The 27,624-nt window shown below is 41.6% G+C and overlaps 3 protein-coding genes and 3 long non-coding RNA genes across 17 annotated transcripts in view; 2 read left to right on the top strand and 4 right to left on the bottom strand.

Annotated features, from left to right (window-relative positions):
* LOC108162108 (tyrosine-protein phosphatase Lar) overlaps positions 1-5,180 on the bottom strand; it is a 160,694-nt gene extending 155,514 nt beyond the window's left edge. For 7 of the 8 annotated variants that reach the window (XM_033393464.1, XM_033393466.1, XM_033393462.1 and 4 more), the window contains exon 1: positions 4,431-4,732. The gene's annotated coding sequence lies outside the window, so the exon portion shown is untranslated. Of the gene's footprint in view, positions 1-4,430; positions 4,733-5,113 lie in introns of those variants that run through there. The other variant, XM_033393463.1, reaches the window with a different exon arrangement.
* A 231-nt stretch (positions 5,181-5,411) lies between these two features.
* LOC108163796 (zinc finger protein weckle) lies at positions 5,412-7,813 on the bottom strand. The gene is made up of 3 exons (XM_017299286.2): positions 7,552-7,813; positions 6,153-7,486; positions 5,412-6,086 (listed from the first exon to the last, which is right to left on the bottom strand). The coding sequence occupies exons 1-3, from the start codon at positions 7,744-7,746 to the stop codon at positions 5,858-5,860; spliced, it is 1,758 nt and encodes a 585-aa protein (XP_017154775.1). The 5' UTR covers positions 7,747-7,813; the 3' UTR covers positions 5,412-5,857.
* Positions 7,814-8,030: 217 nt separating this feature from the next.
* On the top strand, positions 8,031-10,327 carry LOC108163885. 4 transcript variants are annotated; one of them, XR_001775740.2, is made up of 6 exons: positions 8,039-8,439; positions 8,492-9,004; positions 9,073-9,221; positions 9,281-9,534; positions 9,595-9,894; positions 9,952-10,229. XR_001775740.2 is itself a non-coding variant. In XM_017299400.2 (2 exons), exons 1-2 carry the CDS (start codon positions 8,119-8,121, stop codon positions 8,714-8,716), a joined length of 546 nt encoding a protein of 181 aa, XP_017154889.1. In that variant the 5' UTR covers positions 8,031-8,118; the 3' UTR covers positions 8,717-8,824. The 4 variants fall into 4 exon arrangements, 1 of the variants encoding a protein (XP_017154889.1); XR_004472952.1 differs by lacking the exons at positions 8,039-8,439; positions 8,492-9,004; positions 9,073-9,221; positions 9,281-9,534 and having other exon boundaries at positions 9,777-9,894; positions 9,952-9,991; positions 10,046-10,327; XM_017299400.2 differs by lacking the exons at positions 9,073-9,221; positions 9,281-9,534; positions 9,595-9,894; positions 9,952-10,229 and having other exon boundaries at positions 8,031-8,439; positions 8,492-8,824.
* Positions 10,328-22,967: 12,640 nt separating this feature from the next.
* LOC117189033 lies at positions 22,968-25,483 on the bottom strand. Its single transcript, XR_004473091.1, has 3 exons — positions 23,947-25,483; positions 23,072-23,157; positions 22,968-23,012 (listed from the first exon to the last, which is right to left on the bottom strand). It is a non-coding gene; the product is annotated as an uncharacterized LOC117189033 (long non-coding RNA).
* A 147-nt stretch (positions 25,484-25,630) lies between these two features.
* Positions 25,631-26,366, bottom strand: LOC108161447. Its single transcript, XR_001775467.2, has 4 exons — positions 26,275-26,366; positions 26,127-26,224; positions 25,954-26,067; positions 25,631-25,894 (listed from the first exon to the last, which is right to left on the bottom strand). It is a non-coding gene; the product is annotated as an uncharacterized LOC108161447 (long non-coding RNA).
* Positions 26,266-27,120, top strand: LOC117189032. 2 transcript variants are annotated; one of them, XR_004473089.1, is made up of 2 exons: positions 26,266-26,911; positions 26,977-27,120. It is a non-coding gene; the product is annotated as an uncharacterized LOC117189032 (long non-coding RNA). The 2 variants fall into 2 exon arrangements; XR_004473090.1 differs by having other exon boundaries at positions 26,266-26,915.
* The last annotated feature ends 504 nt before the right edge of the window (positions 27,121-27,624 follow it).

Here is a 27,624-nt window from a genome sequence, read left to right as displayed (position 1 = left end):
ATTTAAATAGCCCAAAAGATACCGATACAAAAAATCTCCACTTTGCAGAATTCATTCAATTCAAATTTCATTAAAATTTGCTTTTTCCCTCTCTAGCATTTCCAAAAATATTATTTCTACGCCATTCATGACAGTATTTAATGGCATCGAAAGCCAGCACTAAAGTGAAGTAAACAAACTGCTAGAAGCACTACTCTCTCACACTTGGAAATACCCGCCGACAGTTGTGACACAAAGTTGACCAAAGCTAAAGCCAGAGCCCCATCCCAATGCGAGGGCGAAGGCGATGGGCCAAGGCTCTTAAGTATCCCATATGTCAAGTGGATTACATTTTGGGGGCTAGCGATGCGGTGCGTAGGCGATGGCTGGCCGAATGGCTGACGGGCTGGCTGTTCAAAGGCCAAGAAAGCCAGTGATTGAGGCGAATAGATAGCAAATGGAATTGACTAACGTCCAAAGTTATGGAACGGAATGGAATGGAATGGGCGGCAAGGGTTTTCTTCTTTGATTTTTATGGGTCACAGCAGGGACTACCACAAGGCCGCGGGCATTGGGCATTGGGCATTGGGAGCGGGCAGCAGCACTTTTCCCCCCTCCCCAGATTAAAGACGACTTAGTGCTGATAAAAAAACTACTTGAAAAAGTTTCATTGCGTTAGATAACAAGGTGTCGTGCAATAAAATGAGATACAAGTGTAGATAAAATAAAGGTTTTTCGGGGGAGATAAAGAATGCTGCTAAAAAAAAATCTACTAGAGGTTGTATAATCATGCAGGTATTCATGAAGTCATAAAAAACAATTTCAGATGATTAAAGGATGGTTTTTTACCAAATAAAGTGCTTTAAAGGGGGATTTTCTAATTAAAATAAATCAGAACTATTTTTACAAATATATTTCCAAGCAAAAATGGACAACTTTTTAGCAAAATTGATTCTAAAATATTTTAGAGACGAACTCTAGAAACAATATAAATCAAATTTCATCTAGAGGGGGATTTCTTTTCAAGGAAATACATATATGTATGAATATATACAGCCATGCTTTGGTTATCGCAAATATAGCCTTATATCTATATTTATTATTATTTATTATTTAATAAATTGATCTCAAATTTGACTTTCCCTCAAAAAATAAACCAAAACTACAACAATAATGTGGTAGAACAACCCCTATCAATCCTTTTGATAGTCCCGGATATACTGCCACTCTATTTGTATAGTAAATTCGGATAAATATATATCTTCTCTGTCGTTTCTTTATCTGCCAAACTATTGCATTACCGGAAGGCACTTATCGTTCTCCACAATTAGAATTTACTTTAAAATATTTAATTTATTGATAGCCGTATAACGTTCGACTTTAAACACAGACAGTCTTAGGGGAAAAGCAGGCACTGGTAGAGAGAGGGGTTGCATATATGTATGTATGCCTCCAGTTGGCTTTCCAGTTGAGCTGGAAGCAGCGCTGCGACAGAGATTATCGATTGTTGTAATTTTTTAGAACCGATTTGCTGGCTGGCTTTGTGTCACATTTTTGTCACAAATAGTTAGTGCCTCAATTATTCGACTGATAGCCGGGAGACGTACTGAGAGAACACTAATTTTGCGTTTTGTCTATCATGCTATAAAGTCCAGCTAAAGGACAACAGAACTCTGGGCAATCGGTGCCACCATGAAGGACGGAGGCTATTTCAAAAATTAGTGAAAACCACGCGCGAAAATTATTATTTTATTCCGGCAGATGTTTGGCAATGTCTTGACGGTCTTAAAGGATATACCGGCAACAGAAATATTATCCATACGGCTCCCATGCGGCTATGAGCGCCTGATCGATACAATTGTGCCGGTATGTGGGAGACACCCATCCCGCCCGCGATGCCTGCCATGAGGGCTCATATATTTTCTTGATTTCCAGCCCAAATTAACCTCGAAAGGCATTCGAATAGATGGCAGATACTGCAGGGGATGGACAATAAGTTCACCCTGAACATCTCTACAAGCACGAGGGGATCAATGCAATTGCACATTTCGGCAGCGATGGCCAACGCCAGGTTCTCCCGACTTTCAAATTGATCGAGACTTTTTTTGCGGCTTCTCCCTCACTCATCAAGACGATTTTCGGCCCCGTGGACGAGATCACAGACGAAGATGAGGATGAATCATTCTGTAAGATAAATCTGGTGATGTGGCCGCCCATTCCCCTGGGCAGCCTTGGCATCCAAATGGTGGACTTTTTAAGCCTGGCGAAGGAGTTCCATTTGAACAACATTATTATTGACTTTCCCTGTGGTGACTGCACAAGGCACAGATTCTGGGGGCAATACGAAGGCGTACTACGCTTGTACGACAGAGTCCCAGAAGCAGCAAGCCGGTGTCCCAATGTCTTAGATCTCTTAGATCTGTTTTCAACATAAATACATTGCGTCCCTTAATAATATCCCACTGCATCCCTAAAAATCGTTCCTATAGGACATTCTTTGTTGCATTTTCCCTATTGCAAACACAGCCTTGAAGTAGTTTAAAACTAGAAACCCCTAAGAACTAGAATCCCTGCCACCCTCGCAATCAAAAGCATTGAAAGGGGATGTGCAACAGGGAGGCGGCAAGCCACCCTTGAAACAGACTGCGAAACGATTCCTGGCCAAGTGCAGTCCATTTGCAGGACACTAGGGATTATGGGACACCCGATATCGGGGGAGGGTCTGTAAGCCATCTAATTAGAAAGGCGTCCGCTTTTCTATCAGTCAAACAGAAATGAAAAGTCATTTAACTCGGAGCGAAAAATCCGCATTAGCAGAGGGGGAGACGACCCGCCACTCCACTCCAGATCCTGGGCAGGGACAACAGGACACGCTCTGCTCTCTTTCCCCTGGAGGGCGAGAAAACAATTTCAATAAGGAATTTCTTACTTTGACAAGCAGACCATTTGGTCGCTGCTCTCTCCTGCTCTGCCGCTCTCCCGCTCTCATAATTGCCAACTAATGAGGCTTGGGGGCGGCCCCAAGTTTTTCATTTCCAATGGCTGGCAAATGGGTGGTAAATGGAGCGAGGAGGTGTTCCAGGGAACACTTTAAAAAACTTGCCACACTGCTGATAAAAGCAGCAACAGCTCGGCAAAGTTCTTTCGGCAATTAACTTGCCGCACATTAAATGATACAAAAAAAACACACACACAGAAGGGAAGAGAAGAAAATCATGAAGAAAACTGACGGAAAAAGTATGTGCAGCAGGACTGTGGGTGTGCGAGGGGGAGGGGACACAGTCTCACGACACAAAGGGACGATGAAGTTTCCACACACAAAACAAAGACGAGAGGAGAAGCCACTAAGGGTGGGGGAGGGGGGGGGGGGGGGGGGGGGGGGGGGGGGGGGGGGGGGGGGCAGTTGCAATTTGGGTCAAGCCAAAAAGATAATGCGGTTCGCGGCTTCCTTCTTGTCACAGGAGAAACTTTTGTTTTGTATCAACTTTTATTTGGGGGGCGTCTTTTTCCCTCAATTTTCTTCACTTTTCTTCACATTTCTTGGACAATGAATGCACTTTCTGTTGCCTTTTCTTGGGGTAAACAGATTTCGGTAGAGATTTTCTTAATGAAAACTGATTTTTGGGCCGATTTTTGTTTGAGGCGATCTCGATTATAGGTTTGTTTTCTTAAATTTGGTCGTTTTTTGTTGTTAAACGAAGGAAAGTTCATTTCAAGCCCATTTTCTTTGACACACTCACTTTCTGGTCCTTGTTTCTTTTATCAATATAGTTTTGCTGCGTTTTTGTTATAGTAAACAGATTTTGAGTTCATTTCTTTTTATATATTTTTGTATATTTTAAACTGATTTAAGGCAAATTTTGGTTCGATTTTTGTCACTTTTAAAGAATACGTGTATGTTTTTTCTGATTGTTCCATATTTTACAACATTTTTTTATGTTAAAACGATTTTACGACCATATTTGTTAGATTTAAACCCTTTCGAGTTCCTTTTATCTCATTTAGCAGCTATTTCCAGTCCACTTTTCCCACTCTTAAACGTTTTCACGCGCGTATTTTTTATAGACAACCGATTTTAAGTAAATTTGCATTACTTTTAAACCATTTCTTTTGCACTTTTCTTCTAGCAGGGCCGCATTATAATCCATTTTCTTGGCATACCACGACTTGCAGTTTCATTTCTTTAGTGTAAACCAATTTCAGTCTCTGTTTTTGCTAGTGTAAACCTCTTTCTTCACATAGTAAACCGATTTGGGGGCCCCAATTTTCTTATAGTAAACGGACTTCAGGTCCGCCTACGCAACACACTCTGGACCCGTTTTGAGGCAGTACCCCTGCCCCAAGCACAACGAGTGGCAGCATAACAAGATATTTATGCTGCGGGCCACACACATGTCGCATATTTGTGGCTTAGAATTACTTTAATCTTTAATTAAAGACAAAAAACTTACAATTGAATCGATTTTTTTAGCACACAACACTCACACACACGCATACAACCGCGCGCACATGAACGGGCGCGTAGTGTGCGTAAAAACAAGTGGAAAACGCCGACTAGATAGTAGCATGTGCAACAACAGCAAACGTTTGGCGCTCAACAGTCGTATTTCATTCAACTTTTTTGACACAACACACTTGCGATAGTGGGGGAGAGATTAAACACAAACGGAACAGTCTAAAAACAATTATTGACAAATAATTCGCGCAACAAACACAAATTCGGTGTGACCGCGGACTGAGCGATAAAATATACGGTCTGACCCTCAGAAATATACCGTCAGTCTCAAAAAATACCAAAGATATACCGACGAATTATTTGTATTCGTATTCCATCATATTTCCTCGATTTCGGTTAAAGATTACTAGCTGGCTAGGACCCTCAGGCCTGAAAACATAAATTTTAACGAAAAAGAGAGCCCTAGATTTGAAGAGAGTCGAGTGGTGCGCGCCAAATAGAAATGGTTTGAAAGTGAATGAGCGAAAATGAACTACACCGATCCAGTTTAAAGAACAGCTGAGTCGGGGGAACCAGGGATGGCAAACAGGCACTTTGAATTTATTTAAATATTTAAATATAAATACGTTTTGTATGTAAAATACAATTCAATTTTAAACCTTTCACTAGATTACTTACAATATTTGTATAATTATTTGTGTTTTAAAGCGATTATTTGCGATAATTTTTATTTATTTGTAGTTTACTAATTCTTTTGTTTTTTCGTTTTTAAAGCTTTTACGTTTGCACAGTATCACTGCATTATTATATTTTAATCAATTTGTAATAAACTTTTGATTTATTAGATATGCAATAAGGTTTTTTAATGGCTATTTAAATGCACTTTGTTTTTATTGGGGATAAATCGATTTTTTTTTGATTTTTCGGCTCCCATTCAAATAATATCCGATATAGAAGTTTTTTGATTATTAAGATGTGTGTTTATGGACCGGAATGGCCATTTTATAGACTAAATATTTAATTGTTTTCCAAAAATTGTTACACATTTTCCACTTCACGAAAAAGGTTTAAACAAATATTCATAGAGAGAGAGAGAGAGAGCAGGACACGAGGAAAGCGCACGCTGTCAACTGAACTAAATTCCTTTATACTAGGACTCTCGTCTCCACTTAAATGGGGGGTGGCTCTGTCTCCGGCTCTTTGACATACAGAGGACATGCGCAGCAGCACATGCCGAATCCTTTTGAAACATTTTTCCCGCCGAATCTATAGTCGATATTCCATAAATATATGTTTAATCTAAGGGGTTTTACAATTAAAATTATACACAATCAGAAGAAGCTACAAATAATGTATGCTTAACGTAAATTACATTACTTTTTCTTAGAAAACAATTTAAAATACACAAAAATAAAACAAAACTTAATGGTAATCAATCATAATGTGGTTGTAAATAGTATCTATCGTGGGTATGGCCGTTGTTGGGGGTTTGACTTCAGACTCCGTTTCGGTTTCGGCTTCAGCCGCGACGACAGGCTCTGCTGCAGGCGGACTAACGTCCTCTTTGATCTGCGGCTTGGGCTTCTTGCCAAAGGCAAAGCAACCGCTCTGCTTGGTGGCCACAGGCGATAAATTATCCTTGTTTTTCGTGCTACAAAATGGTAAAGAAACAATGACATTAGACCCAATTTAATCGAGTATTCGTTGGAGTACTCACAAAGCTTTGAGCGCCTCTAGTTTGGGTATATTCCGATTGCATGTCTTGGCCCCGCCAGCCGCCTCCTGGGCGGCCAACTCCTCGGGATGTGACTTCTTCTTGTGCGTGCGACAATTCGACCCATTGGCAAACGTGCGATCGCAAAAATCACAGGAGTAAGGCTTTAGTCCTGTGTGCAGTATGAGATGATTTTTGAGGGCCTTGGCCCGCTTAAACTCCCTGCCGCAGTAGTCGCACTTGTGCTGCATCTGATCCGTGTGCACCAGTCGATGGCGATTGAGGGTGGTGCGCGAATTCAGCTGCATGCCACACTCGGGACAGATGTACTTGTGCGGATCGTGGGTCTCCTTGTGATGCTTCAGCCGACTGGCGCTCTTGAAGCACTTCTTGCACACATCGCACTCGAAGGGCGCGTGGTCCGTGTGCGTCAGTACATGCACCTTGAGGTTGCTGATGGAAGTGACTCGCACTCCGCACTGCTCACAGATCACGGGACGTGGACGTTCATCCAAATGCTGGTACTGGGCATGCTGCAGGGCGGAGGCATTGCTGGCGAACATCTTGTCGCAGCTGGCGCAGGGAAACACCTTGCGTTTGGGCATCGGCAGATGGCCCTGGCTGTGCCGTTCCAGCTGGTAGCGAGTGCGGAATTTCTTCGGGCACTCCTGGCACGCCAACAGATTGGACTCGTAGATCCTGTCATGATCCTGCCGCATGTGGCGGTTAAGGGTGCTGGCTCTGGCATATGCTCGACTGCATATGGTACACTGATGTGCTTTGTCGGGGTCTTCCTTTGATTTGCTCTGTTTTGTAGGCGTCCTTCGGGGGCATTTGTGGCTGTCCCGTGAGGAATTATCCTCTGTTATCCCATATGCATCGCATAGCTTCAGCAGGACAGCATTTTCATCCACTTCCTCGTACTCCTGCTCCTGCTCCTCCTCCTCCTCCTCGTCAATTTCCTGATCCGAATCGGGTTCGTTCTCCTCGCTTCTACTTGTTGCTGCCTCAAGCTCTTCTTCCTTATCATCTACCGTCTCATTTAGAGGGTTTTTCATGTCAAATGTAGACTCCTCTATGAGCAGGTCACCCTGGGCCCCCAACTTGGGTTTCTCTTCTACATAGTGGACTTCTGTAAGGGTCTCTGGTTCCTCCTCCAGCAGCCCAAACTTCGAACGAAGCTCCTGCAGATTTACATGATCCTGCTTGGCAGTGGTCTGTAGAATGCAGTAGAGCTTCTGCACGCGGGTTATGCGCTCCGAGAAGTTGACCAAAGTTGTGACCAGTGTGAGGCAGTCGGAGCAGATCATCTTTGGCAGCTCCTCGCTACGCGTTATCTGTGTGGAATGATGAATACTGCTTTGAGGATGTTTTGGATATATGGCCTGTGCGTGCCACTTACATCCACCCAAAAGTACTTGCCGATGGCTGTGGCCAGGGCCAAATCGCTGGCAGGGCCATCTCCTGGACCGCCCGTGTGCTCGTGCTTCAGGAACACATTGATGTTCCCGTGCAGGTCGTCCTTGGCACAGAGGCGGCACCACAGATGCCAGTCGGTGGCACTGGCCTCGTGGCCACTCAACGGGGCGGCGGCCATTGCTAGAATTAGCAATTATTTATAAATAAAGCCCACTGCAGTGTAAATATTAGTGTGACCGCGGATATTCAGATAGAATATACGGTCTGACTCTCATTTCAAAATATACCGTAAATATACTGACGAATTATTCAAGTTCCATCATGCATATTCCTCGTTTTTGATATTCCGTCGAATATTACTAGGTCTGCCCACATAATTTTATGCCACTCAAGTAAAAAATTGATTCATTGATTGGATAAAATTATGTGGGCATGGCTGAGAGATCTATATAGCTAGTAATATTTGACGGAAGACCAAAAACGTAGAATATTTCGAGTATTGTTCGGTATATTTTAAAAAGGGCAAAAACTACGTAAAAATGTCAGAAAAATGAAGAAGAAGAACAGAAATTACGTTGCTGGTCGTTGTCAAGGTGCCGAGGGGGCGGTGCTGGTGCAGCCGAACAGCTGTTTTCGTCGACTCGTGGTGGAAAAAAGGAAAATTCCTGTGCAGAGTGGACAATGCCGAGGGCGCGCATCCTGGAAGGGGTGGGGTGGACAGCCGGACAGAGGTCGCCCCCCTCCCCTCGGACTCCATACGCCGGATCCGAGCTATAATCATGGCCGGGAGCTCAGATTCGATTCCCACCCAGCTACGCCAGACTGCCCGAATGTGCCGCTGCCGGTGTCCGGAAAAAATATCCGTGCCCAGGTGAAGCTCTCTCTCCCTATTCAGCTGTGATCTAAAACGTTTCCTCTTTTAGCTTCCTGGGCCCATTCGGGCCCGCATCGATGGCAATGAGCGTGTGGAGTTGGAAGGAGTCACGGCACTGGCCTGGACCAACAGTCCGATCAACGGAGAGTGTCGTTCCGTGGAGCTGTATCGTCTGTCGCAGTTCACCGACATCCGGGCCGTGTGGACACCGAAAGCAAAAGTGCGGCACAGTCGTCCAAATTTGTTTCACAACGGCATAGCTAGCGGCGTGTGACACGCAGTATTCACGACGTCTGCTCGTGCCCCAAGCATCTGATGATGGAGGACAAGGAGAACTACGGCGTGTATCCGGCCAGATAATTTTAAGTGGCGGCAGTAGTGACATGAACAAAGACTGTATATCCGACTTCTGGCGCTGTGACGAAAGGACCGCCCGGCGGATCAGTTCAGCTGACAGTCAGCCGAGGGCAGCGACAAGGCTCTGGTCTGCGATGGTACCACCTGTGACAATGAGGCCGACTGCTGGAAGCGGCCAGAGGACTTTCAGTGTCCCATCAACAAGGTGAGTGGAAAGACACGATATCTGCCCAAATTCTTAAACTAACAATATCCTACTCACCATTTCTACAGCTTTGCATATCGGCCGCGCTGCTCTCCGATGGCCGGGAACTGTACAATTTTTTTTCATTGCGGAGCATGGCACCTCCTCGAATATTCTCGCGCTCCGAGCCAAAGAATCTAGCTCTAATGGTTCCATCGAAGAAATTAAATAGTAAGCAGTAAGCATAGCTAAAAATTATTGAAAATCTCTGCATAATAAAATGTATTCTCCTCGCAGGGAAGCCGTCAAGCACTCCCTTTTAAAGACTTTAAAAATGCAATATAGAACCTACCTGAGGTGTAACGCGACCAAGCTGCGGATGAAGATGGAGCGAAAAGACTCTGGACGAGTGTGCCACTACCACAATGCCTTCTGCAAGGACCCCAGGTCCGAAGGCGACACCAGTTTAAGATGCGCGCTTTTCCCCAATGAACGAAGGACAAGTTGCTCTGTATGCCAAAAGCGGAAGAGTTTCAGCATGAATAGGCCAAGTAAGTATAAGTACTACCAAATGTATGATACATTTTTGGCTAATTCTCGACTATTGTCAGAATGGGAAAGTTCTTTTTCCCGGTACGCGGACAAGGAAACGAAACCCAAACAAATAAGCACGGAAGAAGTCAAGCCCGATGGCAACACTGAAACGCATTCTACATGGTTGTGGAAAAGCGAAAGTCCACCAATATATTCCCTGAGGCAACTCCTGCTCTTATGGCGAAGTTTCTAGCGTCTGGCTATCCCGTTGATGAAACAGCAGTCAAGTTTTTAGCGGAGAGGCATCCGATCCGTGTACGTCGCACCAGATTATGGAAATAATCTCATTCCACACCACCCAAGAGGTCGAGTTTTTGGTGCGTTTTTTTAAAGTGGTGTCCCCAATAGGCCTAATCCACTATATTTACTTTCAGGGCGGGCCCCAAAGCACCTTGCGAACATGTGCACCTTGCAGTATTAACAATAAATGTAACATTAATCGTCGAATTAGTACTTCCCTTTTTCCAGGTATTCGTCATTATCATCGCTGGACCTAGGGCTTCGAGCCAACCTTCCGCAGGGGCCGCACTGGTGGAACATCATGGATGAGTCGCCCCATCAACAGCCGCCATCGCCACAAAATCTTTATAAATCCTTATGTAACAGTCGCACTGTACTCTAGAAAATTGCAGGGAATAGAGTTATAATGTCCGCCGCAAGCCTTTTAATGATGAAACCCATTGTTTCGAGCTTATTGGAATATACTTCCCTCAGCTCCAATGGGGTTGCGCGCGGAAACGAAACAAATTTGTCAACCATCTTTTCGATGTTGAATAGCTCTGGTGGATAATATTGTTGATATTCCTCGGGGACTATTGGGTGATAATCAGGCAAATTATCGAAGACGTCCCTCCAATTCGTTGGCGTGAAGCTCGAATTGTATAATTTTCTTAGAACAATATCGAAGAAGGGCCCTTCTTTTGTACTTTTTTGTTGCCGTAAAAAATCCTATCTAGATGGGTGAAATCCCACAAAGCTGGAAAATCCCAATTGGCATTTGAAACGGCTAGCCCATTGTCTGGGCAATCATCGCAGACACTAGCCATTTGGTTGTCTGCTATGCCCATATCCACAGTCCTTTGCAGGACGATACTTAATGCCGCGTTTATTTTGTTTAAGCCCAGTTTGGAACGGGCACCATCAATCGGAAGTGCTTGCGCTATGGGCACGACACGCAAGTAAATGAAACGGAAGCTAGTCCCGTCCATTTTGAAGCCAGCTATTGCTAGCACTTTCCAGCGTGGTGGTGATACGGTCGAGAGAAATGGGAAGATCGAAGATGAGTACAAATGGCTGATCATTAAAAACCCTAAGGTTCGAAAGTAAGTATATTTTTTTACGTTTGAGCTCTTCGTAGTGCCCTGGTCGCTCGTTATGCCGAATGGCTCTTTTAATCTCTACAAGGGAATGGTTCAACGATTTACCGCGTTGAAGGAAACCACAATTTATTCGAGGCTACAGTAAGACATACTAGTGGACTTAAAAAGAATTAAAATAGCAGAATCTGAAAAGAAAATCAGGTAAATTTAATATAAAACGATAGTATACGATAGTTCCTATCACGGGTCGGTCGTAAACGCACTTAGAAACGAGGGGGAACGTTGTGAGATGCAGCTGCGACCGGGAATAATTATAACGAGGGGGAACGTTGTGAGTTGCTGCGGACATCGCAACTCTACAGTTATATCCGATACTAAGTCAGTATGGCTCTCCTCCGGCAGACGCCGCTAATATTAAACGACACGACAAAGAGTGCGTGCGAGAGAGACAAAAAATCAGTCTGAGCGTGACGTCGGGCGCTGCGTAGCCACTGCAAATTGATTTGTTCCTTTTGGCTATAAAAATGATCTGATCTGATTCAGATTTAGATATGATCATTATCTATGATTCTGCGTTTTTAGTTTTCTTGTATCCTCAATATTATGGATGCAACAGTTTTTCGTCCTTTGTGGGGGCGGAAGGGGGTGGGGCGAAATTTTGAGATATACGTTTTATAGTGAGATCTAACAGGAGTGCGGATACCAAATTTGGTTACTCTAGCCTTAATAGTCTCTGAGATTTGTGAATATCCCCAGATTTTCGTCCTTTGCGGGGGCGGAAGGGGGTGTGGCGAAATTTTGACACAAAATGGTCAAGGTCCGATATCACAGGAGTGTGGATACCAAATTTGGTTGCTCTGGCTCTTATAGGTTCTGAACTCATATTTTGCAATTGGCAAAACCGACCATGAAACCTGTGTGTTAGAGAGAGACAGAGCGAGAAAGAATGAAATTGTTTTCTTGATTCTGGCTATAATAATTATACGATCTGGTTTAGATTTTGCACTCTAGAAGATATAGTCATCTTCTACGATTCTGCGTTTTTAGTTTTCTCGTATCGTCGAAATTGTGGATGCCACAGATTTTCGCCCTTTGTGGTTTTGAAATTTTTGAAATATTCTTGTAGCAGTGACATATCACAGAAGTCTGGATCCAAAACATCGTTGCTCTCGCTCTTATAGTCTTTGAGCACTAGGCGCTGAAGGGGACGGACAGACGGACAGACGGACGGACGGACAGACGGACAGACAGACATGGCTCAATCGACTCGGCTGTTGATGCTGATCAAGAATATATGTATATACTTTATGGGGTCGTAAACGATTCCTTCTGGACGTTACACACATCCACTTTTACCACAAATCTAATATACATACATACATAGATGTGCCAGTTCATACAACGAAAGCGTCACACACTGGCTAGCGCGTTCAGTACCCCAGAGTGACGTCATCATGAGAGAGAGAGCGCAGAGAGAACATCTTTGCATGTGTTAGTACACACGCAATATGTTTCGACAAAATTATGTGATTGTATGCTTTTTCAGATTTTTTGAACTCTCTCAGGTCTGGTTCTGTTTTGCCACCAGCATGTTTTAGTGTATGGGTGCACATGCATTCTCACGTACTTTGCGTGAGTGTGTTTAGTATTGCTGGCCGCTAGAACTGAAATTTGAGTTTGGTTCTTGTTTTGGGACTTTTGATGGACTGGGCAGGTGGTGGGGGTATGGTACACTAGGGCGAAGGAAATGAAATAAAAGCTGTTATTTGTTTGATTTATACCACAAAATATAAAATATTACAATAATATAATTACACATTTATTTCCTTATTTCAAACAGGTTTATTATAAATTATAAAAATTATGCAAACGCCGTCGGTTCTCGACTTTTTTGTTTATTATATGTAACTAAAACAATGATGTATCTAAATATGTATACAATATAAGAAAATATATACATATATGTATATACTTAAATAAATATGCATAAATATAAATGGACTATATAAAAGACTATACAATACCAAGATGTTGCATGAGGAACAAATGCTTTTTCAATTTTCGTTTGACGCTTCTTGGTACGGGCGCGCGGGGCTAGTACTTCAATTCTCTTTTACGCTACCTTCGCCTCCGAAATGCTACTCGGCTTCGTCAATGCCTCGGTCAGCGTCGAGTCGGTGTGTCTCGAGAGAAAGAATACAAAAACAAAATATGAATCGTTGACGAGGGGAAGCCATCTGGAATGACTCAGCACATTGATGCTCGACTTGAATTTGGATGGTCCGATTTTTTGGTTTATCTTGGTGCTCTGTTTTGGTTTTTTGGTTCAAAAAGTCGTTGGTTGTATTATTTATTGACTTTTTATTTATTATTTATTATTTTCTGACTGACAACATACTTTTTATTTTTAGGAATATATTTTTTAGATTTAAGTTCTTTTTTTAACTTTTTTATTTCTGCCAGAAGCCTGTTGCATTTCTTTTTATAAAAGTTATTTGACTTAGAATTTTTTTTACATTTTTCGCATATAGATACTTCTTTTTCTACAACAATTTCGGGCTCAATAAATTCAACAGAATTATTTTCCAGTTCAATTTCTAAGTTCAAAGTTGGAATAGCTTCGCTTTTCAACTTTTTCTTCCCTATATATGCGCTAGAAAAATGATCATCGCATATAATCAGGTTTTGTTCATAATTCTCCAGTGCAACACAACATTTTTCGCGCCAAATTTGACCAAAAATGCTGTCTGCAGGCGGAAAATTAAACATTTTTATACCAGGATTGGTACGCCTTGATTTTTGGCATGTCTTCACAATGCATTGCCGGCCGGACTTTGCATCACCTTTTCTTACTCCGCTCATATTTTTTTACAACTGATTGCAATGATTGCTTAGTGATGTACAAAAACCTCGATGCATCGAGCATCGATGTTTTTTTGCCGATGTTTACCGATGTTTTCCGATGTTTTTGCTGTTACCGATGTTGAGCGATGCATCGATGTTTTGCAAAACATCGATCAATTAATTTCAAATTTGTAAGCAGCAAACACAGCAATGCCTGCCTCATTTGAAAGCAATCCTGCGTGTTTTTGGGACGGTATGAAAAGTACCTATCCTAATTTATACAAAATTGCAATGCAATTTTTGACGTTAATGGCATCTTTGTTCCAGTCCCACCTGAACGATAGGTGGCCAGGGCTGAGGGCGACGCGCCATCTAGCGGAAGTCCAGGGAGGCTCGATGGTGTATGGTGACATCGGGGGGAGCTGGAGCCGTTACTGGGGATATAAGGAAGAGAATAGGATTAGTTATATGTATTAGTAAGGGAAAAGGGGATAAATAGGAGTGAAAATATTAGAAAACGTGGATTGGATTATGGAAATCGTGGAGCGTGGACGGAGTAACGTCGAAATTTGAAATTTTGTGCTTAAAACAGAAAGTTTGAAGTGAGTACAGAAAAGGCGGGCGATAAAATAGGTTGTAATGCAGAAAATTTTACTAACAGCCGGCAAGGAATATAGCCACCAGAACCGGGCCAGAAGGTTTCCTGGAGAGGGACACTGGAGTTCGAGAAAGTCGACTGCAGAGAAGAAGACTGCCCAACGGAACCTGAGTGAGTTCGTTCCAGTTGCGCGTGTGTGAGCCAAGTAGCGCGGGACGTGTGAAGGGGGAGGGTGAAAGAGGACGATTTAGCTGCCAGGGCGATTCTAGCCACACCGCACGATCGTTGCATCGCCTTCCAGTGCGTGCCACACGTTTGGTCTCATTCACCAAGTAAAAACCCCGAAACCCTATTCACACACACACACACGCGAACACGTATACACGGACCTATATAAATTTAGGGCTGACCGGCCACGGCCAGCGATCGCCCACGTCGTTTGAACTTAAAGAAAAAAAACATAATCCGCACTCGAAACACCGTTCCACATTAAATGTTATTTTGTTCCGTGTGTTGTCCTTTATTTAGTAATTAGTATTAGCTTAAACCGTTTAACGTAAAATCTTGGCCATTGAAAAAAAATATGTAAAAACACCAACACCTTTCACGAACCTAAATCTGCGATCAGCTGTTCAGTGCCAGAAGATTAACCCTTAGTGGGTGACGCGGGGGTCCCATCAGTCCACCGTATTTGGTCGAGCGATTTGTGGAAAAATATTGTTTATTGTTTATGTCCCGGGGACCCTTAACAAGAGCTCTTGGTAGGTTAAGTCTCCGTAGGGGCCCGAGTTAAATTAACTCCCGTAAAACTGGATCCACTCATCTACACATATTCCATTACGTATGGGTGAGGGTATCCCTGTTGGTTGAACGAAATTTCAGCAGTTATTTCCTTGTTTGCCTTTGTGTCGAACGTTTTGGTGTTTCTTAGTGGTTAGTGATAATTTTGAGTATAGCTATTTATTAATGAGAAAGATGAAATTGTCAATTTACGATTATTAAAGCTTGGATATATGTATATTGAAGCATGATGCATTAAATTTAAAATAGAGGGAGGACGCGTGGCGTAAGCCATGGATTAGGCCAGCCGTTACCGTTCCAGCAGAGGGTGGCCAAAATGAACGTTGTGTTTGGTCACAGGTAGGGCGGGCGCGCGAAGTGATAACACCCAAGCTTCACCCACTTGATAGCCGTCTGTTTATGATTTTCTTTGTTGTTGTTAGGTTGTTGTTAGGTTGTTGTTAGTTTTGATGTCCCGAGAAGTAGTATGTCTCCTTTTTTGTCTACATTTGGCGGGCAAGGGGAACTACCCAGCCCTGGGGTCGACAGCTAGCCGGCATTGCCCTCTGGGAAACAAGCCAAGTGTAACATCTTCTGGGTGTATTTTGAACGGGTGTACTCAGCGGCTGAAACATATTAAGTCGAAAACGTAATAGACTTTCACCTGTGCGACTAAGCCGCATTTTGGTTTTTGCAAAGCATTGACAAATAGTACTTATTTGAAATATTAGTTATCTCTAATGATATCTACAGTGATATGTAAAAGACTGCTATGAAATCTCAACTTTAATTTTTCCTTTGTTGAATATTCGGTTTTATAATCAAATGGGAAAGTTTTGAAACATCGGTCATACATCGATGCATCGAAGAATAAATCCGATGTATCAATCCAACATCGATGTTTGATTTTGACAACATCGATGGACATCGACATCGATGTTTTCATTCAAATTTACATCACTATGATTGCTAAACAAGAAGTGAAGAAGCGAGCCTGGCACGAGGTCGAGCCAACCCAGAAATATGCTTGTATTTATGTGTATATGTGTGTTTGTCCTAGGTCGGCACGGCCATAAACCGGTTTCGCCCGCAGCAAATACGGCCTTTAGCTTCACACACAAGCGCACTGAAAGCATGTCAGTGTCTGCGTGCCGAAACCGTAGGGCAGCGTGGTCGCTGATGTCTTTGGCGCGGCACAGTGGGGACTCAGCCGAAATAGTCAAAAAATTTTATGAGTGCTTTAGATAAATTTAATGTACGCATCTAATAGAGAATTTGCCAATCGAATTTTCAAGATAGTTTTAGTTTAGGAGATATAAGCACTCAAAGTTTAACATTTTTTCAGTGTGCAAATATTTATTGAACTCATATTCACTAACTAATTTAGCAAGCTGAGACGGCCAAAGGTCCCACTGTGCCGCTCCAAAGACATCGGCGATCCGCGACCACCGCTTCGACGGTGCTGTGGCTCGAGAGACGAAGTACAGGCGAAAAGGGAATTGAAACCCCGCGCTCTCCCTCGTGCCTTTTGGGTCCTAATGTTAGGACCCGCCATAGAACAGCTTTTTGGTCGCTCATGCAACATCTTGGTATTGTATAGTCTTTGGTGTGACGCTTTCGTTGTATGAACTGGCACATCTATATACTGTATGGTTCGTGCTACAACTAAGCCGACACTAATAATTAATATTCATAATATATCATTGCAGCCGGCAACAGGACATTGCTCAATAAAATAAAAAGCAAAGACCCACTAATAAATAGCTAGAGAATTACTATCAGAAAATTAATAACGAATTTTTTCGTTAAGCGAGATTTAAAATTATGTCTGAGCAAATCACGAGCACTTCTTGAGGAAATTAGAACTTTATTCCCCGAGGAACAAAAACCAGATTGGTGTTCTGGTAAAGCACAACAAATTTTTTTAACAACATTTTAACACAACATAAACGATCGATGATTGCAAATTTGATGTTTCTCCCAAAGATTTCTTTCGTGCTACAAGAAACCTTTTTTTTAGGGAAAATCTAATAAAAGCGAGTATTTAAAATAAGCCAGTTAAGTAGAAAATAGATTCATCAATTGTAAAAAACTATGTGGGCATGGCTAAATGTTCTATCTAATAATAGAATAATAAAATTTCCTGTGATCGGAATAACATCCTTTATCAGATGAAGTCCTTTTCAAGGACCAAGGATCACGTATATTATTTCCGTTCAAGGATGATGGTGACACGATTCTGTCTGGCTGGGATAGGCCTCTCTGCGGAAAGTAATGGGCCCCGTCTATAAATTTCAGTTTCACTTACTGCGGAAAATTGCAGCGGAGGTGACAGAGTTGAAGTTACTGGTTCAACGTGTGTGCTCCTATCCGGTGACTCCCTTCACCACATTCACCGACGGAACATCATGGACCTGGAGCTATCCGGCATTGCCATAATAGCTATGGTGGCCGAGACCATAGAACATCTGCCGATAGAAGGTCGTCGGCAATTCCGAGAAAGTCCATACCGGTTTGTGACAATAGTCGTGGGAGCCACAACCGGCAGACCCTACAAATACTCCACCTATGCCGCCTCGCATTCCATAGACATCGACCAATACACGTATAAAAAGCATCACCGGTAAATGAAAAAGAATCCCGATTCGCGTGTAAGGGATATCAGGAATCTGACCGGACAGGCATTGAGGTAATACTTTGCAATAGGTTCAAAGAGCATAGAGCTCGCTCTCTCCCGTCCTGTGGCGACTACATAACACATTGTTCTCTACATCGACAGTTATATTCCCCATTCAATCCCATCAGACAGTTAGTAAATGCAAGGAGCGGGAGCCCTCTATTCGCAACCGCTTCGTCCGCTCTAAGTGGTTGCGGCAGACAGGAAAGGGGGAACGCCGTATTATTTGCCGAACCGATTGGGCTTCCGGCGGCCCGACTTGGATGCTCAGTCTGATTTAAAGATTTTACAGGAAGCAAATTTATTTTTTTTATTTACACTTGCCTTAAATTCTAAATGCCCCAATGTCCACTCGTAGTCCAGAGAATATTATCTTTTGGGCTTCTGAATAATTCCTTAACAGCTATTCATATGGTAAGTTCCTTAATCTAACCAGAATATAACGTCTAAAACATAGTTCTTCCCCTCTCAACTCTCTGCGAAGGCATCTATAAATGCCCCAGTCGGGTGAGGCAGCGATTCCGAGCTCTTCCCTCTCGCTCTGGTGCATGCAGATCGACTTCTGCTGCTCCTATCAGCGCTGTCTCTCCCTCTGACCGCTTTCGGCTTGGGTTCTGTGTGCGCCGTTACTTTGTATATTCGTGTGCATGTGTAGGTTTCCGATGCCGTTGCTCTGTCTGGCCTGTTGAAATCTAGGGATGACACTTGTACCTAGCGATGGACTTTTTTGCACATACATTTATACAAACTTTTAGGTTATACTTAAAATGAGTAGAGTGTATATTACAGGATCATTATAATTTATATAATAAAAAATACTTGCTAATGATTATGTTTAAATTTTTTACATTTTTCTTCACTGATAATCATTATTTTTGAACAATTTGATAAAACGTAGACTTCATCATTATTCTTGATACAAAAAAATCAAACAAAAAAATAATGATTATTATATTTTTATTTTTTAAATATAACTCAACAGGAATTTACTGCTTTTGTGTTAGAATGTTCAACAATATTATTGCATAATCCAGTGGCCTGCTCAATAGCCCAGATCTAAATCCCATCGAAAATCGATGGGCTCTGTTGAAAAAAAAAAAAAAAAATACGAGTCTACACCAAAGGGATTGGATGAGCTTTTGAGCTACCATGCAAGCACACACTAAATTTAGTCGAGATTATGCCAAAACTATTCAGAATGTGATAAAAGCTAAGGCCCTTTGGAAAAAATATATTTGTTTTTTTTAATTATTAAAGTAACAAAATTTGAAACGTGTAACAGTGGATACATAGATAGATAATATAGCCCTGCCTATATAATTTTATCCAATTAATGAATCTTCTTTTTACTTGACTGGCTTATTCTAAATATTTGCTTTTATATAAATCTTGTCTAAAATAAGGTTTTAGCAAAAATGGCCAAACAAAAAAAGAAACGAAAGAGGATAGTCGTTCCTATTGTTCAATTTTGATATTCCGTCAAATATTATTAGCTAGATAGAACATTTAGCCATGCCAACATAGTTTTTTACGATTGATGAATCAATTTTCTACTTAACTGGCTTATTTTAAATACTCGCTTTTATAAGATTTTCCATAAAAAAGATTTCTTTCGTGCTACAATATAATAATCATTATTTTTTTTGTATCAAGAATTATGATTAGGTCTAAGTTTTATCAAATTGCTCAAAAATAATGATTATCAGTTAAGAAAAATGTAGAAAACTTAAATATAATCATTAGCAAGTATTTTTTATTATATAACTTATAATGATCCTGTAAAATACCCGCTACTCATTTTGAGTATAACGTAAAAGTTTGTATATATGTATGTGCAAAAAAGTACATCACTAGGTGCAAGTGTCATCCCTAGATTTCAATAGGCCAGACAGAGCAACGGCATCGGAAACCTACACATGCACACGAATATACAAAGTAACGGCGCACACAGAACTCAAGCCGAAAGCGGTCAGCATTGTTGCCATTTTAGCTTATTTTAAAATCAAATAATTTGAAAAATATTTGAAATGCTTATATCTTGAAATCTAGCTTAATGCAAATTTCATTTAGCTTATTTTAACTTAAAAAAATTGAGTACAAAACAATTTTTTGTTTTTATTGTAATATTTTTTAATTTTTATCGAGAAATCGGACAAAAATCATATACATATGTATGTTGTTCGTATTTTGGTATATCATCCACTTTTGTGTATAAATGTATGGTAATTATTCGCTGATAAGTTTCAATCACACTACAGTATTATACATGTTTGCACATTTACATACAAATAATACGCAATGTGCCAACTGACCCCTGCTGTTGTCCAGCATGCTTGCTCCATTGCAATTTGTACATTGCTGAGCACTCGGCCATGGCATAATGAAGTGGATAAAATCATGTAATAACTTTAATTAAAAATTCTATTTTCCCATATTTAGATATGTTTTTATGGCTACCTTAGTTGTAAGTATTTTAATTTTAAGCTTATTCTAGCTTTTTCTCTTCATGCTAATTCCATGCACACATACCCTGGGGGAAATGGATGTTATAGAACTGCGGAAATGTGTTTCATCCCATTCTCTAATTAATGCAGAAACTAGTCAGTATCTATTTTAAACGATATTTTGCAATTAGTGGTCTTCTTACAGAGACCAAGAACTGGTACTGGGATCAGGATTTATTTACAAACACCTAATCGAATGCATGAATAGACCAAAAAAATGCAATCTAAGACAAGGTCTTTACTAATTACATTTGAAAGCTGGTTGGAAAACAGTATCTTTATATAATATTCACGAAATAGGGTATACAAACGGCCATACCCTGGTTGACAACAAAGAGTCTGCAAATGCCAGCAACATTGACGTCACAACCTGCGACATTGAAAATTTTTGTTGAAATCGTTTTTTGTCAAAATAAAAGATTTTCGATACTTAAAAGTAGTTAATCTTGATCAAAATTGATTCAGCAATCATATAAAATTATCTGGGCAAAAATAAGATATCTATATAGCTGGTAATATTCGACGGAAGAAAGAATAACCAAGTCCCATTCCATGCACACATACCCTGGGGGAAATGGATGTTATAGAATTGTGAATATGTTTGTCATCCCAGGCAAAAAAAAAATTTATTTTCAATAGATTTTAATATTATTAAATATTATTTCAACGATATTTTAAAGCTTATTGTCTTCTTGCAGAGACCAAGAATAGGTACCAGGATCGAGATATATATACAAAACACTCATCATATACATAAATATGTTTAAATAATGTCAATTTGAGAAAAGGTCTTTATTAGTTCCGTTTTATCTTCATATCAATATTTATACTTTCATATAAAATTAACAAAACAGGGTATACAAAGGCCTATACTACGGGTTACATCCACAAATCTCAGAGACCATTAACGCTAGAGTAACCAAATTTTGTATCCGTACTCCTGTTAGATCTCACTATAAAACATATACATATCTCAGAATTTCGCCCCACCTCCTTCCGCCCCCACAAAGAACGAAAATCCACAATAGTGCAGATTCGAGAAAACTAAAAACGCACAATCATAGAGAATGACCATATCTATCCGGTTGCTGAATCTGGATTAGATCGGATCATTCTTATAGCCAAAAGGAACACATCAATTTGCAGTGGCTACGCAACGCCCGACGTCACGCTCAGACTGATTTTCTGTCTCTCTTGCACGCACTCTTTGTCGCGTCGCTTAATATTATCTCACAGCTCACAACGTTCCCCCTCGTTTGTAATGTTTTTGAAAAAAATAATAAATAGCTTTAAAAACGTGTCCTGGAAACCACAAACTTTCTTGCTTTATTAACAATGAATCAATCTATGCACAAACAATTGTTTCATAGAAATCGGTAAGTTGGTTAAAAAGATATAGCGGTTTGACTTTGGATAATTGTTGAACCTATTCAGTTGAGCGGCACTGTAAGTATACAATAAATATATAACACAAAACCCACCCTTTTCTGCTACCTTTCAAAAGCAGAGAGAGAGAGACAGAGAGACACCAGCTGCGGCTGCGCTGTCGGCTGACGTATTTTTGTTGTACTCAGAAGCAAGCGACACACATGCACTCACACATGCAGCGACAGCCCATATATCTCTCTCGCTCTTGCAAGGCAGACCTGCGGCGGCGCGACTGCGCTACTTCGAAGTCATTTTCGCAAATGGCGGCGCTGCCAATTGCTATAAAAAGGCGAGCACAGTCGAAGCCCCGCGACTTTATTTTTTTTTTTTTTTACTATAAACCTTCTAAACCTAGTGCGCAGGGAGTCAGCACCGTGCGCACCATGGCACCCCAGAACCTCCGCAACCACACTTCTCGGAGCGTAATTGAACCTCCGCAACGAATCTTCTCGTAGTGTAATTGAACCTCCGCAACGAATCTTCTCGGAGCGTAATTGAACCTCCGCAACGAATCTTCTCGGAGCGTAATTGAACCTCCGCAACGAATCTTCTCGGAGCGTACTTAAACCTCTGCAAAGGCATTGGATTTGCGATTGGTTATTCCCTGTTGGCATTCTGGATATCTACTGGAAGTCTGCGAGGTGTTTTACCTTGCCGCGGCCCGGGAGGAGCTTTACTTTGCCGCGGCGCGGTAGGAGCTTGCTTAATACTCCTCTGCTTTTCGACTTCGATGGGCGTGAATGAATAGCCTTGTTCCGAGAATGGGAATATAACTGTCGATGTAGAGAACAATGTGTTATGTAGTCGCCACAGGACGGGAGAGCGAGCTCTATGCTCTTTGAACCTATTGCAAAGAATTGTCTCAATGCCTGTCCGGCCAGATTCCTGATATCCCTTACACGCGAAGCGGGATTCTTTTTCATTTACCGGTGATGCTTTTATACGTGTATTGGTCGACGTCTATGGAATGCGAGGCGGCATAGGTAGAGTATTTGTAGGGTCTGCCGGTTGTGGCTCCCACGACTATTGCCATAAATCGGTATGGACTTTCTCGGAATAGCCGACGACCTTCTATCGGCAGATGTTCTATGATCTCGGCCACCATAGCTATTATATATAGCTATATCTACTCAGACACAGGAGAAAGCTGAGATATCCACATGTCATTTGTGTCTCATCATTCCACTTTCACTTTCCAACCCCACCCAAGCCCATTAATAATATTCAACAACATTTTGAATGCCGCACTATTTTATTTATTTAATAAGTATTATTCAAGAAAAATCTGTAAGAGGGAAACAGAATCAATATTCTATTAACGAAGCAAACATATTTGACTCTTACGTGTTGATTATTGCCGGTAGTTATTAATTTGTGTACTGTACAGCCCTCCATGCGTGGGCTGTAAGGGCGGTTCCATCAAATATTTTCTGTAAGAATAACATAATTTAATAATCTACTCCGGTATAATAGCTATCTGGGCACTCTGTAGTGGACAACGGTTAGTAGGACTGATGTTTTCCTCAGAGGTCGACCAGCACGCTATCATTCCGGCTACTGTCTCGTCGGCAAAAGGGTGGTGTTCTTTTTATTTGTCTATTCTGAGACCTACGATATTTGTTTTTATATTAAAAGAGCGTGCAAGAAACTTAACGACATGTACAAGTACAATTCCAGAACCGGAGAGAAACAAAACTTTTGGCCATTAGACTTCACTTACACATATGCACACGCACGCGACACGAACGGATCAAAAGTCGTCCTCAGCTGGAATGAAGGACCACGCCCACCCTTCCTTGGTCATAATCTGCCATCTTCCTCTATTCTTTAGGGCTCGCTACTACAGGGGCTGGGTATCGGAAATCAAGATCAACGTTTAAGGAGACATTATAAGTTTATTCATTAATAGCTAAAATTTAAATACATTACTAGCACTTAGTTTACCCACTCCAAATATTTTCAATTTCCCTTAACTTAACTCCCCTGCGCTTAAACTTGGTTTTATTTTTATTCTTCGAAACTCAAAGATTGGCCTTGCTGCGTCAGCAGCTGATCCCCTCTCTCAAACTTAAACGCTCGATTGACGGCTCGACAGACTTACAAATTAACCGCATTTCTTTTTCGTTTCTCCCCAATAGAACAAGTGTGTTTTAGCCAATTGTCATCATCGGCAGAACCGATTATTAAAATGACTTCGCTTGATGGTTTTATTTACTCACTGTTTCTTTAGTTGTGTTGCGGTCCATCGGCGAAAGCGCTTTCTCGATGCCAGCTGATACATCTTAGTGAGGGGATTAAGAGTTTTTCATTTATTTATTTTTATTTTTTTTGTTTGTACCTGTATGTGTAAACTGGCACTTGCACTCACACTCGCCCTAGAAGAGCACAACGAAATCCCCCTTACCCCTTTGCAGTGGAATTAATAGGTATGGTTTTTTTTTCTTTAGCTTATTATAAATTCATTATTTTACTCATTTGCTCTACTTCCTCTTCCTATTCTTTTCTCCTTTCCCGTCCACTCGCACTCTCTCTCCTTCTGCGTTCGACTGAAAATTTGAGCCGATCCCGCTACCTTTTCGCTAACTCGCTCTGGCTTTTCGGTTTCGGTTCAACCACTGGAGTTCTATGACACTGCGGCACTGAGACGAAGGGTTCTTCCGTTTACAAAAAAAAGTTTGATCGAAAATTGGTTTTCGTTTTCTTTTGATCTGCTCGCGATACGCGACGTGCTGCTTCCCAACGGCAACTGTCTCTTTCCTCAGCTAGTAAGGCCAGCCTTGGTCGAATTATTCTCGTCTCTGTTTCGCTCTAGCTGCCCCTTGTTTGTGGTTCCCCTCTGCTTTGCATTCCCCTTGCCAGGTGCATTTATGTTGAAGCGGTGCTCTTTTGCCTTGAGATTACACTGAGATTCGGGTAGGCCAGCCTTAGCCGAATTATTATCGCCTCTGCTGTGCTCTAGGTTCCCCTTGTTTAGGGTTCCCCTCTGCTGTGCCTTCCCCTTGCCAGGTGGATTTATGTTGAAGCGGTGCTCTTTGCCTTGAGATTTAACTGAGGCTGGGGCGCCAAACCTAAGGGGTAGCAAAAGTTCCGACCGCGGATCTGCCCCAATTTAGCAGTGGAGTTTCTTTGCTGACTGCTTTTCTTTCTCTTTTTAGCAAGCTCGCGCACTTTTCCGAATCTACTTCCTGAGCTTCACTAGAAGCTACCAGTTGGCTCAGTGTCCAAGACGAAAAAAAGCGAATGCTATTCTGCCTCGACACTCGGACCCTACTTTCTCTGCTCGACCCTTCAACTGTCAACTTCCATTACTCTTTCCTCAGATACGATCCTTGACCTATAGGTGGCGCGTTTATTTTTCTTTTTCTTCCACCCCCAGTGCTGTTACGACGCACAGATGTACCTGAATTTTGGTCTGCCGAGAAGCTATCCCATTCCCCGAGTGAATTTCCCCAAAGCTACAGGGCACTTTACAACTCACCGATATAGGTGTTGAAAATTATGTTATCCTGTGTTAGTTAAGTGTGTAACAAGCCCTCATTATGCGTTGTTAATAAGTAAAAGATCGTCTAGGCACGGCTGTAAAAGATTTACGAGATATTTGGGATGATTTTGTTGATTGTTCCTTCCTGATATCCATAACGTGCATTGATGTGATGCTATCCACATTCACTCACATCCTCAAAGTGGAGGATGTGGGAAGGTACCATCACTATTCGGTAGTATTATGTAGGACCACCCTCCACGTGTTCACTAATAGTTTCAAAGTGACTTCAAAGTAACTGACAAAAATTGATTCTTTTTGATTTACCGGTGATGCTTTTATACATGTATTGGTCGACGTCTATGGAATGCGAGGCGGCATAGGTAGAGCATTTGTAGGGTCTGCCGGTTGTGGTTCCCACGACTATTGCCATAAATCGGTATGGACTTTCTCGGAATAGCCGACGACCTTCTATCGGCAGATGTTCTATGATCTCGGCCACCATACCTGTTATATATAGCTATATCTACTCAGACACAGGCGAAAGCTGAGATATCCACATGTCATTTGTGGCTCATCATTCCACTTTCACTTTTCCAACCCCACCCAAGCCCATTAATAATATTCAACAACATTTTGAATGCCGCACTATTTTATTTATTTAATAAGTATTATTCAAGAAAAATCTGTAAGAGGGAAACAGAATCAATATTCTATTAACGAAGCAAACATATTTGACTCTTACGTGTTGATTATTGCCGGTAGTTATTAATTTGTGTACTGTACGAGTATCAGTGGAAAAGTGAAGACCCCACATCCTCAATGCGTGGGTTGTAAGGGCGGTTCCATCAAATATTTTCTGTAAGAATAACATAATTTAATATTCTACTCCGGTATTATAGCTATCTGGGCACTCACCGATATAGGCGTTGAAATTTATGTTATCCTGTGTTAGTTAAGTGTGTAACAAGCCCTCATTATGCGTTGTTAATAAGTAAAAGATCGTCTAAGCACCGCTGTAAAAGATTGACGAGATATTTGGGATGATTTTGTTGATTCTTCCTACCTGATATCCATAACGTGCATTGATGTGATGCTATCCACATTCACTCACATCCTCAAAGTGGAGGATGTGGGACGGTATCATCACTATTCGGTAGTATTATGTAGGACCCCCGTACACGTGTTCACTTATAGTTACAAAGTGACTTCAAAGTAACTGACAAAAATTGGAAAAATATTTAAAATTTTGAGTTCCGACAATTTCATTCAACATTTAAAAGACAATACGGAGCACTTCCACCGTCTGCTGGACGAACTGTCTGAGGCACACGGCGACTCAATGGTGAGACCAGGATACCGAACTCGTTTACTATCGATTTTGAATGGTCAGATTCCTGATATAGACCAATGTCGATGGAATGCGAGGCGGCATAGGTGGAGCATTTGTCGGGTCTACCGGTTTTGACGGTGTACTTGGGGAGTTTGATCTATTTGTTTCAGATGTTGTTTTTGTGGCGATCTCCCCATCAAACCACTCCAACGTAACATTTTATCGATACAAAGCACGAGAACGTCTCACTTTTGAATTTTTTTTGCCCCTCAATCCCCTCACGCCATTTTGTGTAGGTAAGTTCCGCGCAGATGCTGCATTAAGTTTTTCTGAATGGCAGCAGAGTGTCATAGCAGGAGCGTTGGATGGCGTAGGTATCTGACTTTTAGCCTTAGCCTTCTTTGTTTTCTGATAGTGTTTTACATTTTGTTATAGAAAGATATACGATTGTCTCTCCCGCTGATCCAATTGGAAGTAACTTCACTTGGAAATAACTTCCTCTACAAGCTGGCGAGATTTTGGCATCGATAACTTTAAATTTTTATCACAATAAAAAGCCGTAATGGTTTTTCTCATTAACGTCCTGTCTGCAGGCGTCAATGGCTCCTTTTTAACTTTTTTTTAAAACTGATTTACAGTTGGCTTTAATGAGAATCCCGTAAACGTTAATTAACATTGCCTTGGGGTAATACTTCCACTACATTCGCCATTTATTTGGGAGTCTGAGTTCAAGTCGTGTTTTGGTGGCGTTGTAGGTGTTGATGGCATTTTTTTAACATTATGGTCGGGAGCTGGAGAAGGACTTTGTGCAGGCTTCGGTAGACTGTAAGGTGGCTTTGGTGGATTTTCAGGGTTTTTGTCCTTTGTTTTGCAACTCCTCCCTCCTCTGTAATCCACTCCCACGTAGTTTTTGTGCGTGTTACTTTCCTTATGTTGATAGTGGGGAAACTTTGCACGATAGTTGTAAACTACACGAAAGCATTGTATTTCACGAACCTTAAAAATGTACATCCCATTTTTGAATTTTGATTGTCTTTCAGCACAATTGTCCACTATCAATTGCAAGGGACCGCAATAATTATA

Source organism: Drosophila miranda, chromosome 4 (genome assembly GCF_003369915.1).
Source record: "Drosophila miranda strain MSH22 chromosome 4, D.miranda_PacBio2.1, whole genome shotgun sequence".
NCBI classification, from domain to species: domain Eukaryota; kingdom Metazoa; phylum Arthropoda; class Insecta; order Diptera; family Drosophilidae; genus Drosophila; species Drosophila miranda.
Note: the sequence above shows the minus strand (reverse complement) of the source record. Positions and strands in the feature narration are given on the sequence as shown.